Genomic DNA, 18,802 nt, shown 5'->3' with positions numbered 1-18,802 from the left:
TATAAATGATTCGGGAGACAGACGCAGGAATGCGTAATAGTTTTTTTTACGACGTGTCGTGTAAAGGCACAGGGACTAAGACCAAACAAATACTATACAAAAACACAGGGTTGAAACCCAAACAGAAGAGCGAGGAGTACCTCGAATAAATAAACCACGTGCACAATGATTAACACACGGGACGAGACCGTAATCATCTGCACAATCCACAAGGGCACAAAAGCCCAAAACACACAGCACAGGTATTCACATGCACCAACGGACATTGGAACAATAATCGACCGACCAATGGAAACTAAAGGGCAATTATATACAAATACAATCAGTGGGAATAGGGGCCAGGTGTGCGTAATGAAAGTTCCGGAGGGATCCGTGACAGATCTCTTAAAAAAGCTTTGCTTTTCCTTAGGGTGCTTTTTTATTCTTTCAGTTTTGAATTGTTATTCTTTTTTAAAATCATTTTATGTTCGTTGTGAAGTAAATATTTCAGTTTTTATTTGTTTTAGCATTGCATTCCATGTCAGAAATGTGCTATATAAATAAAGCTTGATTCTCTTCCCCAGCCATATTCAACCTCATTCCAGTGGGGCTTCGAGTGGTGGCCATCCAGGGAGTTCAGACCAAGCTCTACCTGGCCATGAACAGCGAGGGCTTCCTGTACACATCAGTAAGTCTCTCAAACACACACATTCTCACAGCAGTGCTAACCTCTCCTGCTCTCCCTAGTAGAACACAGGGGCTCCATATTGGTCAGCTTGCAGAAAATGTCTCAATCCCTTTCCTAACAATGATTAAGAACTACCTCCAAGAAATATTGCTTCCTTCATTTCTCCCTGTTACTTTCTGGCACAAACCCATCTGCAGTGCATAGTCAATACTACATCATCGCAGTGCATGCAGAATACTCCCACCATCATGACATGTTTCCAAGCAGGTGTCCCCAGTTGTTTACCATCTGTGCCCCAGCCATGCCTCTCTCACCAGGTGGCTAGAGTGGGTGTGCAAGCCCAGCTGGCAGCATGATTTGTTGTAGCGGAGGTGATGAGTGTGTGTATGCCTGCTAATGTGAGAATGTGAGTGTGTGTAGGTTTACAGGCATACAGATGATCACTGGCAGTGATGAGGGCATAAGAGGTGTGTGTGTGTGTGTGTGTGTGTGTGTGTGTGTGTGTGTGTGTGTGTGTGTGTGTGTGTGTGTGTGTGTGTGTGTGTGTGTGTGTGTGTGTGTGTGTGTGTGTGTGTGTGTGTGTGTGCGCGCGCGCGCGAGCGCGTTGGGGTGGTTGTGCCCTGTGCTTATGTCACCATAGTACTGTGGTGGTTAATTTCTTTACTATCAAATGAGGAGAGACATACTTATCACACAGGTCAGAGTTGTACTTAAACTAAATCTTTAATCACTTATTAATAAGGAGCAGGTCAATACAACACACACATATAAAGTGAATCGATTGAGTGCTCTACGATAATGATGGCTGGTCATGGCTGGTCGACGATTCACGATCAAATGATTCGGTGGGAGCCCTGAGACAAAAGTGCAAAGGTCTTTTATAGCCAAGATACACCCCTTTCAACCTCCATGACGAACAACAGATATATAGAATGGGTCACAAGGTTAAGATCTGTATGAAAGATACCTATGATACATAGCAGACAGTATCTGCTGTGTCAACAGTTTTCATTGTATAGAGACCAGTGTCTGTCCCTCCGACTCCAAACTGGAACCATCTCTCCCTGGTACCATATAGAACAAACATTAACTCGTGCTCTGGAATGCTCTTTTATCACCCAAAATACATCGTAAATCTTCTGTCAGTGTTATCTCCCAGAGGCCCATCCTCTGTAGAACACACACACAATAGTTAAGAATACTCTATTCTGTTGCATAACACAACCATTTGATCCAATAAAAGTATTATAACATAATCTTGCAATTTTGCTCTCACAAGTACCCCCCTCCCTGCGGCTGACCCTCCGGACCGGCTGTATGGAGCTAAAATGCCGGGTTACTATGGTGACATTGACATGGAGCCATGGCACACTCCCTCCCTGTAGAGCGAGAGAGTCTATGTCATGGAAAGAGCAGGTGTTCTTAATGTTTTGTGCACTCAGTGTAGACTGACCAGGTGAATACAGGTGAATACTATGATCCCTTATTGATGTTACTTGTTAAATCCACTTCAATCAGTGTAGATGAAGAGGAGACAGGTTAAAGAAGGGTTTTTGAATCCTTGAGACATGGATTGTGTGTGTGTGCCATTCAGAGGGTGAATGGGCAAGACAAAATATTGAAGTGCCTTTGAACGGGGTATGGAAGTAGGTGCCCGGCACACCGGTTTGAGTGTGTCAAGAACTGCAACTCTGCTGGGGTTTTTCACACTCAACAGTTTCCCATGTGTATCAAGAATGGTCCAACACCCAAAGGACATCCACTCAACTTGAAACAACTGTGGGAAGCATTGGAGTCAACATGGACTAGCATCCCTGTGGAACGCTTTCGACACCGGCAAATTGAGGCTGTTCTGAGGGCAAATGGGGGGTGGAACTCAATATTAGGAAGGTGTCCTTAATGTTTTTTACACTCAGTGTACAAACATGAAAACTCTCCAAATTGTGGATTTCACAATTTGCTCAACTACAACTTTAGAATCCGTTCTCAAAGGCCGAGGGCTTCTTGGCCATAAACAGCCCTTGGCTGGGATTCAATCCGATTTGCACTTTGGCAAGAATTCACTGTTTAAAGTTCATGTCCGATTCAGCGTACATATGCAGTATTACCGTGAATATGGCCTTCGTGAATGTGGGAACATTTCCTTTAAAAGCTGCGTTGTCCACAAAATCCTGGCCCTTGTCTCACTAAGCCTGATCTGACTGTAGTCATGGCTCTTGTCTCACTAAGCCTGATCTGACTGTAGTCGTGGCTCTTGTCTCACTAAGCCTGATCTGACTGTAGTTGTAGGTCTTGTCTCACTAACCTGATCTGACTGTAGTCATGGCCCTTGTCTCACTAAGCCTGATCTGACTGTAGTCGTGGCTCTTGTCTCACTAAGCCTGATCTGACTGTAGTCGTGGCTCTTGTCTCACTAAGCCTGATCTGACTGTAGTCGTGGCCCTTGTCTCACTAAGCCTGATCTGACTGTAGTCGTGGCTCTTGTCTCACTAAGCCTGATCTGACTGTAGTCGTGGCCCTTGTCTCACTAAGCCTGATCTGACTGTAGTCGTGGCCCTTGTCTCACTAAGCCTGATCTGACTGTAGTCGTGGCCCTTGTCTCACTAAGCCTGATCTGACTGTAGTCGTGGCTCTTGTCTCACTAAGCCTGATCTGACTATAGTCGTGGCTCTTGTCTCACTAAGCCTGATCTGACTGTAGTCGTGGCCCTTGTCTCACTAAGCCTGATCTGACTGTAGTCGTGGCCCTTGTCTCACTAAGCCTGATGCTCTTGACTGTGAGTCGTGGCTCTTGTCTCACTAAGCCTGATCTGACTGTAGTCGTGGCTCTTGTCTCACTAAGCCTGATCTGACTGTAGTCTAAGCCTGGCTCTTGTCTCACTAAGCCTGATCTGACTGTAGTCGTGGCTCTTGTCTCACTAAGCCTGATCTGACTGTAAGTCTGTAGCCTCTTGTCTCACTAAGCCTGATCTGACTGTAGTCGTGGCCCTTGTCTCACTAAGCCTGATCTGACTGTAGTCGTGGCCTTGTCTTACTGTCTTACTAAGCCTGATCTGACTGTAGTCGTGGCTCTTGTCTCACTAAGCCTGATCTGACTGTAGTCGTGGCCCTTGTCTCACTAAGCCTGATCTGACTGTAGTCGTGGCCCTTGTCTCACTAAGCCTGATCTGACTGTAGTCGTGGCCCTTGTCTCACTAGCCTGATCTGACTGTAGTCGTGGCCCTTGTCTTACTAAGCCTGATCTGACTGTAGTCGTGGCTCTTGTCTCACTAAGCCTGATCTGACTGTAGTCATGGCTCTTGTCTCGCTAAGCCTGATCTGACTGTAGTCGTGGCTCTTGTCTCACTAAGCATGATCTGACTGTAGTCGTGGCTCTTGTCTCACTAAGCCTGATCTGACTGTAGACATGGCTCGTTTCACTAAGCCTGATCTGACTGTAGTCATGGCTCTTGTCTCGCTAAGCATGATCTGACTGTAGTCGTGGCTCTTGTCTCACTAAGCATGATCTGACTGTAGTCATGGCTCTTGTCTTATTAAGCCTGATAGTACAGTAGAAGGAACCTTAAAGCCTGAGTGTAATTAATAATCACATCACAATTAACATTATCACAGAGTAGAAAGATATCCACTGGGATTGATAAAGCTGAGTACGCCTGAGGCGAAAAACTGAGAAATTATACAAATAAAACTCCCCATCCCACCTCCCCTCCTTCCACTGTAATGAAAACATATGCACTGAGCTGTTGCTTTAATTTAATTTAATAAAGATGGATCTTGTGTGTGTGTGTGTGTGTGTGTGTGTGTGTGTGTGTGTGTGTGTGTGTGTGTGTGTGTGTGTGTGTGTGTGACATTTATCTCACCTGTGGTGGTGAATCATAGAATAAGCTAAACCGCTTCCTGATTGTGAATGTGTGGTTGTACTATTGTTGGGGGGGCTAAAGATAAAGAGCCCCTCTCCTCCTCTGCTCCATCTGCTCCCTCTCCTCCTCTGCTCCCTCTCCTCCTGTGCTCCCTCTCCTCCTCTGCTCCCTCTGTTCCTTATGCTCCCCCTCTCCTCTGCTCCCCCTCTCCTCTCCTCCTCTGCTCCCTCTGCTTCCTATGCTCCCTCTCCTCCTCTGCTCCCCCTCTCCTCTCCTCCTCTGCTCCCTATGCTCCCCCTCTCTTCTGCTCCCCCTCTCCTCTGCTCCCCCTCTCCTCTCCTCCTCTGCTCCCTATGCTCCCTATGCTCCCCCTCTCCTCTCCTCCTCTGCTCCCCCTCTCCTCTCCTCCTCTGCTCCCTATGCTCCCCCTCTCCTCTGCTCCCCCTCTCCTCTGCTCCCCCTCTCCTCTCCTCTCCTCTCCTCCTCTGCTCCCTCTGCTCCCTATGCTCCCTCTGCTCCTCTGCTCCTCTGCTCCCTATGCCCCCCCTCTCCTCTGCTCCCCCTCTCCTCTCCTCCCTCTGCTCCCTATGCTCACTCTGCTCCCCGCTCCTCTGCTCCTTTTCTCCCTCTGCTCCCCCACCCATCTGCTCCTTTTCTCCCTCTGCTCCCTATGCTCCCCCTCTCCTCTGCTCCCCGCTCCTCTGCTCCTTTTCTCCCTCTGCTCCCCCGCTCCTCTGCTCCTTTTCTCCCTCTGCTCCCCCGCTCCTCTGCTCCTCTCACTCATTACCACATAAAACAGTTTAAAAAAACTTTAAAAACTTCAAGGTCGTGTTCAATTGCTCTAATTTCTCTGATGATTTGTTAAGGTTGTATTCATATGTGTGTTTATCTTTGATCCCAACCTGCAGTAATGTTAAAAGCAGTCATTACTTGCCATGATAACAACACATTGCCTAGTGTGCTAAACCTTTATTTAGCACACTACTGGTGATTATAGCCTTGAATTTTGCATACACACTTATACAGCCACCTACGTACTGAGATTGCGCAACCCTCCGGCAGCAACATAGCTTTTAGCCTTGTAAATTCGATGATAGTGGTTGTTGATGTGGAGGGAGGAGGCAAGGTTTTCCATTTGAGCTGAATTAGCGAGTGGATTGAATTTAATCTGTATTCAGCAGGGTGTCTGATAACCTTGTGTGGCTGAGTGCTCAGTGCTGTTATGGTAAACTGTTGCCTAGGAGCACCACCCTTTACAGAAGGGGGAGTTGAGGGGTTTAGCCAATGGCTGGCCAGCCTTTCAGGGAGATTCCCAATCAATGGTGGACGTAGGCTAGCCAGTGAGACTGATGGCTGCTACTGTGGTGTTGCTTCATCTGAGTACCTTTGTGTAGAGCCCTGCACAGGCATGAATTTTCAGCCCGAGCCCTACCCATGACAACGATGTTCAGACCCTACCCAGGCCTGATTCCTTCTGCCAAATTTACGGCCCGGCCTCAAAACCTGAAATAACTTCCTCCGTTAGTAAATCCATTAGCTGCTCCTCTCAGTCTGTCACTCTCTCCCTGCATGCAGCTCGCTCTGCATGCACTCTGCTCATGCAGGCTCTGAGTCTGTGAGTATCCATAGCAACGGTTCCGCTTGGGCTGCTCTGCTTAATGAAGAGAGATGAGAGAGCAGTTACCTGTTAGCTACTTTTCATTACTCTAAACTCCGACAAGGAACATTATTATGTTCTGTGAAATAATCTCTCCTGTTTTAAATTTGACTAGGTTGAAGCACTTCTGACACCATGTTATGGTCTTCGTCAGATATGACTGTACTGCGCAGCAGAGCACATGCGTATGGGTCAGCTTCAAAATGTTAGTGATCAATTTAGTGATGTCCTGCCCGTACCCTAGTTATTGATGAAAACCCAGGCCTAACCCGGCCCTTACCCAATGTATAATGTCGGGGCCCGTTGGGCTCTGGTCAGGTAGCAAAGCTCTAGCTGTTGTGAAAGTGTGAGAGTGGGTTTGTGAAAGTGTGTTTGAATACCTTCTATGCAATTTGTTATTACATAAAGTACCAGTCAAAAGTTTGGACACACCAACTCATTCACCTACTTATTAGTTTTTTACTATTTTCTACATTGTAGAAGCATGGTGGTGGCAGCATCATGCTGTGGGGATTTCTTTCATCGGCAGGGACTGGGAAACTGGTCAGAATTGAAGGAATGATGGATGTCACTAAATACAGGGAAATTCTTGAGGGAAACCTGTTTCAGAGGTTCACCTTCCAGCAGGACAATGACTCTAAGCGTACTTCTAAAGCAACACTCGAGTGGTTTAAGGGGAAATATTTAAATGTCTTGGAATGGCTTAGTCAAAGCCCAGACATCAATCCAATTGAGAATCTCTGGTATGACTTAAAGATTGCTGCACACCAGCGGAACCCATCCAATTTGAAGGAGCTGGAGCAGTTTTGCCTTAAAGAATGGGCAAAAATCCTAGTGTCTAGATGTGCCAAGCTTATAGAGACATACCCTAAGAGACTTGCAGCTATAATTGCTGCAAAAGTTGTGTCTACAAACAAACAAAACGAAGTACAGCTAGTTTGCAGTCTTTCCAGCTTCAGTTTGAAGTGATTGTGTTAACTGTGTTGGCTAGCTCCTCTGAACAACAGTGTCGTGATGAGTGAGCACATTTTCTATGACAGGCAAAATCACGCCTCATTAGTTCATTGTTAGGGATGTTTCCAAATAAATGTCACTAGAAACAACTTAAAGAAATGCAAATGCACCTACTTTGCTGTTATTCTGGCTGCAGTTTTTTGATGTGACTGTAAATTAGCCGTAGTTGGCTAGCTACAGTAGCAAGCAAGGGATAAGAACGTTGCCAGCCAGTATGGCGATGGAACATTTAGAACGAACGACTGGATCGCGTCCATAGATACAGAACAAAAAGACTGAACGACTGGGTCGAGTCTCTGGCAACCGAAACGATAGAACGAACGGCCAGCCTGCTTGGGTAGCAATACTAGATTTGTGTCGGGACTATATCTTGCGGAAGGAGGAAACAGTATGAAGAGATTCATCAAAATACATTTCTTTATGAAAATATGTATATTATTTGAATATGTTTGTAACCCGTTGTATAAAAGTTATAATGCCCTCGAAGCTGGTGTTTGGAAGATATATTGTCAACACCTGTGCCAATATATCCTCCAAACATCGGCTTCTTGGGCATTATCACTTAAATATAAAACAAAAAATACCTCAATTAATGTTAAGTTCAAATACAATATCAATATTGCTGAGACTATTCAAACCAATGAGGGTTCGGAACTTTAAAGCCAATTACCTCAGAAGCATCTTTTTGCTGATAGAACCTTATAGTCCCAAGCTCTCGATATGTCTAATAGGTGTACATAGCATTGCATGTTCACATCGCGTACTCATTATGATATTTTGGTATATCACCTATTACATAATCATCTACTGTGTGTTTGCTTTTGTCATCTGCTTATCCATGTTCTGTCCGCGTGAGAGAGAGAGAGAGAGAGAGTGAGGGAAAGGAAGGAGTGAGAGGAAGAGTGTTTAGTACATGTGTGGGTGAGCCAGGATGCACCAGTGAAATGTATTCATCCAGCAGAGGCACAGTGTGGGACGAGAGGGAATCAATTAAACATGTCTTTTCCTCCGTCCTCTCTACTCTCCTTTCTGCCCCTTTCTAGTTCTATTTCATCCTGCCTCATATGTACTATTCAGCTCCTCGCAGTTTGTCACAACTGTCTTCTCCCCTTTGCTGAAAAATACAGATATCATAAAACAGGCTTTTGATGTTGTCGAAGGGAAAATATCTCCATACACACCATTGTCACTAAGATGTGGTGAATGTTTTTGCAGTGTCTGCAGACATTCTGTATGGTATGTTTTATAATCAGGTAGGCTAGTGGCAATTAGTTACCCTGGTTGAACAAAATATTAGGAACACCTTCCTAATATTGAGTTGCACCTTCTTTTGCCCTCAGAACAGCCTCAACATTGTTCCCCACCCCCCTAATTTCGTGGTCTCCAATTGGTAGTTACAGTCTTGACCCATTGCTGCAACTCCCGTACGGACTCGGGAGAGGCGAAGGTCGAGAGCCATGCGTCCTCTGAAACTCGACCCTGCCAAGCCGCACTGCTTCTTGACACCGAGCCCGCTTAACCCGGAAGCCAGCCGCACCAATGACCAACAGAGTTGGCAACGTTGTCAGCGTGCATCAGTGTGCACCCGGTCCGCCACAGGAGTCGCTAGAGGGTGATGGGTCCAAGGACATCCCGGCCGGCTGGCCAAACCCTCCCCTAACCCGGACCACGCTGGGCCAATTGTGCGCCGCCCCATGGGTCACCCGGTCACGGCCGCGGCGACAGAGCCTAGACTCAAACCAGGATCTCTAGTGGCACAGCTTGCACTGCGATGCAGTGCCTTAGACCACTGCACCACTCAGGAGGCCCCAGAACAGCCTTAATTTGTCGGGGCATGGACTCTACAAGATATCGAAGGCATTCCACAAGGATGCTGGCCCATGTTGACTGCAATGCTTCCCACATTTGTGTCAAGTTGACCTACAGCGTTGCAGTTCTTGACACACTCAAATCGGTGAGCCTGGCACCTACTACCCTGTGATACATGGTGATCATTGGAGTGTTCATTTGGAGATCACTGTCCTCTTTAAAAGGACGAGCTAACTAGTATAAATAGTTTCTGTGGTGTTTTTCCAGAGATCCCTACATGTAGCAGATGGGGAAACAAATGGATATGGAGACGCTAAGACGTGTGAAAGGAATGGAATCATTGGAGTTTTGGTTTCAGAATTAGCTGATGTTAGAATTGTTCAGCTCTTACGTAACATATGGAGAGTTTCTGAAAATAATTAGGTTATACTGACAAAAATGAAAGAATGAAGGTGTTTTACTCTTAATACTCTTCTTCTGTCCCTGTGGGTATGGCCTGTGTTTGTATGTTTGAGCATGTTAATGTTTGCATGGTGGTAAACAGCCATGAGATATGCAGTTGGCTCCCACCCCTATTTTTCCACCCATAAGCACACTACCGCTGCAAAATAGCCTTCCCTATCACAGGGATCCTCTCCACTGAGCTGAGTCATTAACCAGCCACAGTGTGTGTGTGTGTGTGTGTGTGTGTGTGTGTGTGTGTGTGTGTGTGTGTGTGTGTGTGTGTGTGTGTGTGTGTGTGTGTGTGTGTGTGTGTGTGTGTGTGTGTGTTTGCAATGGTCTTTTCCACCTGCTTAGATCCTCCAAATCTTTTCTAAACCAATGGACATTGTAAATGTACCTTTTTATCTGGAGAGAGAAAGGTGCTTGTTATTCCACTGCCACTAAAAGACGGGGGCCATTGAAAGGGAAGGCATTTGGACGGATTTGTTTGGGAGAGTGAGTGGCGGCGGCACCATTAGCTTTGTGAGTCTCCCAGGCTTTTACACTGCTCTAAAGACACCAGCTCAGCCTTACTTCTATTGGCATAATTGGTGTCATTTCAGATATAGTAGGATATGAGCACTGGGTTCACACACGAGAATGGCACCATGGATTTGTGCTCGTTTGTTCTTACAGGAAAGATCAGATCCATCCATTTGATTACAATTTCAGAGTAAATAGTAATTGATTGTGTGTTCTTTCATGGTACAGATACAGCAAGGCATTGAATATGCATTACCCTCTATGAGACTCATGGACTGTGGTATTGTAGTGCTAGTTCTACAGATGTAGGATCTTAATTTGATCACCCTGTTTAAGGATACCTTTCCTGTAATGCAGAAACTTAACTTGTTTGAGGTTTAAACATGCTTCAGAAGTTTGTAATTTCCACTTTGACATTTCAGACTTGATTTTCCCTTCCGAAAAATGTATCAACCCCTACAAATGAATTATAACCCGCATAATAATTCACATTTCCTGTTGCTGCAAGATTATTGTCCTGACGTAGCAAACTGTCTCAAATTAAGATCCTACATCTGTAGTGAGTTATGCCTATGTCACTGTGTGTGTAGTGATATTACAGATGGGCTGGGGAAACCTCTTGCAGTAAGTCACACTCAGTGCTGGCGTCAGCCTGTAAACGTCTCCCCCTTTGCTGAAGCTATCGGGTCGTAAAGCGCTAAGGCGCTATCGCTAACCTGGACTGGGGTATCCCTCCACTGCTGTAAATCTGACCCCCTCCCTCCAGCCTCTAGAGAAATTACTCTGATGCCTGGGAGAGGAGAGGACATGTGTTTATGTGTCTATGTCTGTAAGCAGAGGCAGGGTTTATGGTGAAAGACACTGAAAGATTGTGCATGTGCGCTGTACATGTGTATGTGTACAGAGGGTTATATAGACAGCCGCTGAGTCAGTGAGCATAGAAGACACCTCTTAAAAGAATGAGATATGTCAGCCCTCTTGAAAGTGGAGAGATGGGGAATTGGTGCGTGCAGGGGAGAGAGAGGGATAGATACGATTAAAGAGCTTGACATAGTGCCAGAGCAAATGATGAGCTGGAGAAATGGGGACAGAGGGAAAGATAGGAGAATCGGGAGAGAGAGTGAAATGTGTGTTGAGCAGTGTATGGGGAAAGAGAGAGAGCGGCTCATAGAAAGATGGACAGTGTCAAGGCTTGAAGTTTAGAGAAAAAGATATGAGCCAAGAGGGATGGAAAAGAGATTGAGCAGGACCTAAGGGGCAGAATTATCATACAAACACACACACACTTCACTCTGCTCAGACACACACACCCACATAAACACACCTTAGCCACCCATTGATCTCTCTCGCACGCACACACACACACACACACACACACATACTCTGGGAAGATGAGGGGTGGGGGTGTGTGTCTTTTTGTCAATAACAGCTGGTGCGCAATGTCTAATATTAAAGAAGTCTCGAGATATTGCTCGCCTGAGGTAGAGTACTTTATGATAAGCTGTAGACCACACTATCTACCAAGAGAGTTCTCATCTATATTATTTATAGCTGTCTATTTACCACCACAGACCGATGCTGGAACTAAGACCACACTCAGCCAACTCTATAAGGCCATAAGCAAACAAGAAAATGTTCACCCAGAAGTGACACTCCTAGTGGCAGGGACTTTTAATGCAGGGAAACTTAAATCAGTTTTAGCACATTTTTACCAGCATGTCACATGTGCAACCAGAGGGGGAAAAAAACTCTAGACCACCTTTACTCCACACACAGAGATGCATACATAGCTCTCCCCTGCCCTCCATTTGGCAAGTCTGACCATAATTCTATCCTCCAGGTTCCTGCTTACAAGCAAAAACTAAAGCAGGAAGTACCTGTGACTCGCTCAATATGGAAGTGGTCAAATGACGCGGATGCTACGCCACAGGACTATTTTTTCCTAGCACAGACTGGAATGTGTTCCGGGATTCATCCAATGGCATTGAGGAGTATACCATCTCAGTCATCAGCTTCATCAATAAGTGCATCGACGACATCGTGCCCACAATGACCGTACGTACATATCCCAACCTGAAGCCCTGGATTACAGGCAACATCCGCATCAAGCTAAAGGCTATAGCTGCGGCTTTCAAGGAGCGGGGCAATAATTCGGACACTTATAAGAAATCCCGCTATGCCCTGAGTCGAACCATCAAACAAGCAAAGCTTCAATACAGGATTAAGATTGAATCCTACTTCACAGGCTCTGACGCTCGTCGGATGTGGCACAGCTGGAAAACTATTACAGACAACAAAGGGAAACCCAGATGTGAGCTGCCCAGTGATGCAAGCCAACCAGACGAGCTAAATGCCTTTTATACTCTCTTTGAGGCAAGCAACACTGAAGCATGCACAAGAGCACCAGCTGTTCTGGATGACTGTGGGATAACACTCTCGGTAGCCGATGTGAGCAAGACCTTTAAAATAGGTCAACATTCACAAAGCCGCGGGGCCAGATGTATTACCAGGACGTGTACTCAAAGCATGCGCGGACCAACTGACATTTTAACCTCTCCCTGAATGAGTCTTTAATACCTACATGTTTCAAGCAGACCACCATAGTCCCTGTGCCCAAGGAACTGAAGGTAACCTGCCTAAATTATTACCACCTTTAGCACTCACATTGGTAGCCATGAAGTGCTGGTCATGGCTCACATCAACAGCATCCTCCCGGATACCCTAGACCCACTCCAGTCCCGCATACCGCCCCAACAAATCCGCAGATGACTTCCCGACGGGCCACCCCCAGGTGGTAAGGGTAGGCAACAACACATCTACCACGCTGATCTTCAACACTGGGGCCCCTCAGGGGTGTATACTTAGTCTCCTCCTGTACTCCCTGTTCACCCACGACCGTGTGGCCAAACACGACTCCAACACCATCATTAAGTTTGCTGACACCACAAGTGGTAGGCCTGATCACTGACAACGATGAGACAGCCTATGGGGAGGAGGTCAGAGAACTGTCAGTGTGGTACCAGGACAACAACCACTCCCTCAATATGAGCAAGACAAAGGAGCTGATTGTGGACTACAGGAAAAGGCGGGCCGAACAGTCCCCCATTCTCATCAACGGGGCTGTAGTGGAGCGGGTCGAGAGTTTCAAGTTCCTTGGTGTCCACATCACCAATGAACTATCATGGTCCAAACACACCAAGACAGTCATGAAGAGGGCACAACATAACCTTTTCCTCACAGGAGACTGAAAAGATTTAGCATGGGTCCCCAGATCCTAAAAAAGTTCTACAGCTGCACCATCAAGAGCATCCTGACCGATTGCATAACCGCCTGGTATGGCAACTGCTCGGCATCTGACTGTAAGGCGCTACAGAGGGTAGTGCGTACATCCCAGTACATCACTGGGGCCAAGCATCCTGCAATCCAGGACCTATATAATAGGCGGTGTCAGAGGAAAGCCCATATAATTGTCAGAGACTCCAGTCACCGAAGTCATAGACTGTTTTCTCTGCTACCGCACGGCAAGCTGTACCGGAGCGCCAAGTCTAGGACCAAAAGGCTCCTTAACAGCTTCTACGCTCAAGCCATAAGACTGCTGAACAATTAATCAAATGGCCACTGGACTATTGACACGGTACCGACACGGTATTGTTATGTTACTGTGTTACCCTTCATAAAATTTTATTTTCTACTTTAGTTTACTTGGTAAATATTTTCTTAACTCTTCTTGCACTGTTGGCAAAGGGCTTGTAAGTAAGCATTTCACGGTAAGGTCTATACTTGTTGTATTCGGCGCATGTGACAAATACATTTTGATTTGATACTCTTGCTTATACACCCACACATACATCATTACCCCACCACCTCCCTTCCTCTTTCTCTATCAATCACTTTCTCTGTCTCACACTTTTACACACACACACACACACACACACACACACACACACACACACACACACACACACACACACACACACACCACACACTCAGTCACCTCTGAGACAGGGAATAGCCTTTGGGGGAGGTACAGTGGGGCGCAGGATGGTGACTGGGCGGAGAAGGGTGAGACTGTGGGGTTTCCTCACCTTGCAGACGCAATAAAAGCAAATGAGATATGTACCATAAAGCTCCCAGCAACGTGACTGACTAACTGACTGACTAACTGAGGGGTACGCAGTGTGTTTTTCTTTTATCACAGCTTGGTAATGTCTCTATGATTGTCTCCACTGTGGCTGCACGACACACTGCACAGAATAACTATCTCTTTCATCTTTAATCTCGTTGTTCACATATAGGGCTTTAATACTGTAGTCCGTTACACAACGATGTTCTTACTGTCTGCACAGTACAGGACACTGTAATAATTTCTGCCTAAGTCGCTCTGGATAAGAGCGTCTGCTAAATTACTTAAATGTAAATGTACACTAAAAGCACATCTCTCAGCTCCCAGCCCCTTGATGTGTGTGAAGCCTTCCAGCTGTGCAGCATTTCAACAAGGGGACTCATCAGCTCACTGCTGTTGCTCTCTACATTGTCCCGTGCTTCAAGGAAAGGCATGTATTTTAATGGGATCATTTAAAGTACATTTACCCAAACCACTCCACTCATAGACAGCCAGGTGTGGGGGAGGAGAGGAGGGCACATGACTGAGATCATTTCCATGCAGATATGATGTGATGTTCCCTCGCTCCAATTTGCCGAGATGTGTCTCGCTCTGTCTACCTCTAGAGAGTTGGGATTAAAGTGTTGTGTGCCTTTTTTCACTGCACCGTGGGTTTCACTGAACACTAGCCATTACTATTGACAGAGGGAGAAAATACTGGAGCCGGAGGAGCCCAGTCAAGCGGATCTGGCTGCCTCTTGTCGATCATAGAGACACTCCAATACAATAGGACTAGGGTTTCCCTCCATCTTGGCTCCTCCTTGTGTCAGTTTCTTCTGTCTTCCTTAGAATGGAACAGGGCCGGCTGGCAATCCCATCTTGGCTCTAAAAGTGTCTGTGCCTATCTGTATCTGAATGTCTCTGTACTCCATAGGCCCGCTCCAGTAAAATAGGCAAGGCTGGCGTGTGATCCCTTCCATCTTGGCTCTCAATGTGTCCATCTGTACGTGTCTGTCATCCATTGACTTTCACTTCACTCCAGAGCCAAATCCACAAAAGATCATTAATGGGGGTAGAACAGGACTTCTGGCTGAAAAGCTGAGCAGCTCCTAGTTTCCCCACCAAGCTGGAACGGCACAGGGATTAAAACGGCCTATCTGTGCCTTGCCTCTCCATGCGAGCTACACTGTTTGCTCGCCATGGTGATCACAGAGAGAGGGAGATGAGGAAGAGCAGGATATCGGGAAGATACATTGGGGAAGTGAGTAATGGGGGTGGGGGGACTCGGGGGGGGGGGGGGGGGAGTTGAAGAGCAGTGAGGGAGAGAGAAAAACGTGCTGCCTTTTAACTAACTGCTCTCAGCCTCCACACGGCAAGACAAATGCCCGGGCTTGGCGGTCAGAGAGAGGCAGGTTGCGCATGGCCAAAGAACAGGGGGAAAAAGCTTGCAGGAGAAAGACACCACCATTAATGGCTCTTTAGGCTGCTGACTCTTGTTTTCAGGATGTTGTTGTCCGAGGTGTTACATTTGTTGCCTGCAAACATTCAACCCAGTTTAGTGTTTTGGGAAAATAAATGTCAATTTCAACATCGTCCTCATTTGTCACCTCCCCTGCATTGTTTTTGGTTATGTTATTAACGTAATTATAATGAATTACCTTTCACCAGATATAACTAAAAACCAGTTTAATCCGATCCTTCTCTCCGAAAGCAGATTTGCATTTGGGTACAAAGGTTCAGTTGGTTTAATGAATCTGACCTTCAAGCCGAATCATTAGCTGTGGTCGCGCCCTAGCAGGACAGTTATATCACGGGAAAAGCACAATCTTCTGGAAGGATGGTTGAGGACTGTACTCCTAACAGAGACTGGCTATAGTCAGTGGTCAAAGGCAGAGCAGACTGCAGCAGATGTGGCCTCTGCCCTAACTGACATCGTAGACAGGGATGCTACTGTAGACGTTCCTCGCCTCATTGATCCTAGTCTGTTCTCTAAGCCCTTCTGGTGCTCCTAACATTTAGACAAATGGATTGCGGTCCCCACCGGTCGCCTCCGGTGTCATGGCGGCTTAGCTGTGAGCTGGGGCTGAGCTGACAGGAAGTCCCCGTGGAGGTGCCATGTCACCGGCGCGGTGTGACATCAGCAGTGTTCCTGTCACCATGGTCTGGGCCCGGCCAGTCTCTGGGAGTGACAGAGACGAGGGAGGATGAGAGATGAGATGAGAATACTTATTTACACTGAGTTTGGCTAAGAGCCAGGTAGCAGGGCTGATTCTCCATGCCTGGGACAGGCTCGCTGCGTCTAGGTTGCTGTGATACTGGATGCGAGATGAGGGACTGTAGGGGCCACTTGCACTGCATTGAGGCCATTGGTTCAGAGGAGAGAGAGGGAAAGAGGGAGAGAGTTGGTGAGTCAAAGAGAAGCTTTCACCAATTGCTTCTTTCAAAAATAGTTTTCAATCACTATAAGAGGTCTGTGATTTGTATACAGTAAGTGGAGTGCACTGTACACGTGTAGCGACTCCGGTCCAGAGTGAATGCATAGCTAGACGAAGACACACTGTGCATTCAATCTAGTGAAGATCTTTGGAGTAGTATTGTGCTTGGAAAGTCTGAAGGCATTATTGATGAGTGACTGACAGTGACACATTCTGTAGTTTGTCATGGTCACACAACAGATCTGTGTCCATGCCAGGGGACACATGTCACCTATCTTGTGACTGACATCCACTGTGATGAAACTCTGAGTAATACTGCCTTCTGAGTAATACTTACCCAATCTGGAAAACATGCCAATTTTCTTCTCCTTTCTAAAGTGATTGCCAAGTTACCATATGACTGCTATTATACTGTAGGTTAACCAAGTGTCGGTTTTTTCTGATGTTCTTTTTTCCCTGGTGATTACTTGATTTATCATTGTCATTGATTGACCAGAGTCCACTTACCTGTTTTCCCAGGTCTAAATGAGTTCCTGGAAGGGTGCTAACTGTCATAGCTTCGAACCTCCAGGCTCAGATTAGAATACCCCAGATTTAGCTTATTGGTATTTCTTCCACTGCATGCTGGAATGCATAGATTGTTTCCTGGGAAGCCAATAAGTCAGGAAGCAGTTGTAAGGTAATTAGTAGGCAACAGAGAGACCAGGAAGAACATTACAGTGCTCTAGTAGGGCAGCAACAGTTGTCTCAAAAGATCATTCCCCCTCCCTGTTCACGCACCCAGCCCCTCTCCTCCCAGCTCTAATGAATGAATAATCTATACAACTATAACCGAGACAAAAACACGTACACACAGCCACGTCAGAGTTTCCTGGGGAGAGTTGCATGAAAAAAACCCAGCTTTGAGCTTTAGAACGTAGAAAATGATTAAATCAGAGACGACAAAATATGGAAAGGTGAGAGTAGAAGAGAGCAGGAGATATGACACAATGTAGACTTGAGAAACAAAATGAAGTGCTTGAGAGAGAAAGAGAGAGAGAGGGTGAGTGTCAGTGAGAAGTAAAGGGAAGAGAGAGAAGTAAGTCAGAAGTTTACATCAACTAAGTCGACTGTGCCTTTAAACAGCTTGGAAAAATTCCAGAAAATGATGTCATGGCTTTAGAAGCTTCTAATAGGCTAATTGACATCATTTGAGTCAATTGGAAGTGTACCTGTGGATGTATTTCAAGGCCTACCTTCAAACTCAGTGCCTCTTTGCTTGACATCATGGTTAAATCAAAAGAAATCAGCCAAGACCTCAGAAAAAAATGTAGACCTCCAAGTCTGGTTCATCCTTGGGAGCAATTTCCAACACCTGAAGGTACCACATTCATCTGTACAAACAATAGTATGCAAGTATAAACACCATGGGACCATGCAGCCGTCATACCGCTCAGGAAGCTCGTTCTGTCTCCTAGAGATGTACTTTGGTGCGAAAAGTGCAAATCAATCCCAGAACAACAGCAAAGGACCTTGTGAAGATGCTGGAGGAAACCGTAACAAAAAGTATCTATATCCACAGTAAAACGAGTCCTATGTCGACATAATCTGAAAGGCCGCTCAGCAAGGAAGAAGCAATTGCTCCAAAACCGCCATAAAAAAGCCAGACTACGGTTTGCAACTGCACATGGGGACAAAGATCGTACTTTTTGGAGAAATGTCCTCTGGTCTGATGAAACAAAAATAACTGTTTGGTCATAATTCCCCATCGTTATGTTTGTAGGAATAAAGGGGAGGCTTGCAACCCGAAGAACACCATCCCAACCTTGAAGCACTGGGGTGGCAGCATCATGTTGTGGGGGTGCTTTGCTGCAGGAGGGACTGGTGCACATCACAAAATAGATGGCATCATGAGGGAGGACAATTATGTGGATATATTGAAGAAACATCTCAAAACATCAGTCAGGAAGTTAATGGGTCTTCCAAATGGACAATGACCCCAAGCATACTTCCAAAGTTGTGACAAAATGGCTTATGGACAACAAAGTCAAGATATTGGAGTGGCCATCACAAAGCCCTGACCTCAATCCTATAGAAAATCTGTGGGCAGAACTGAAAAGGTGTGAACTGAAAAGGTGTGTGCGAGCAAGGAGGCCTACAAACCTGACTCAGTTACACCAGCTCTGTCAGGAGGAATGGGCCAAAATTCACCCAACTTATTATGGGAAGCTTGTGGAAGGCTTCCCAAAATGTTTGACCCAAGTTAAACAATTTTAAGGCAATTCTACCAAATACTAATTGAGTGTATGTAAAC

General features: G+C 46.1%; 1 protein-coding gene across 3 annotated transcripts in view; it reads left to right on the top strand.

The window, feature by feature from the left end:
* Positions 1–18,802, top strand: part of LOC115130634 (fibroblast growth factor 13) — a 191,160-nt gene that overhangs the window by 166,510 nt on the left and 5,848 nt on the right. For all 3 annotated transcript variants that reach the window (XM_065019673.1, XM_065019671.1, XM_065019672.1), the window contains one exon: positions 564–667. In XM_065019673.1, the coding sequence (XP_064875745.1) occupies positions 564–667 (104 nt within the window). The remainder of the gene's footprint in view (positions 1–563; positions 668–18,802) is intronic.

Source organism: Oncorhynchus nerka, linkage group LG6 (genome assembly GCF_034236695.1).
Source record: "Oncorhynchus nerka isolate Pitt River linkage group LG6, Oner_Uvic_2.0, whole genome shotgun sequence".
NCBI lineage: Eukaryota > Metazoa > Chordata > Actinopteri > Salmoniformes > Salmonidae > Oncorhynchus > Oncorhynchus nerka.
Note: the sequence above shows the minus strand (reverse complement) of the source record. Positions and strands in the feature narration are given on the sequence as shown.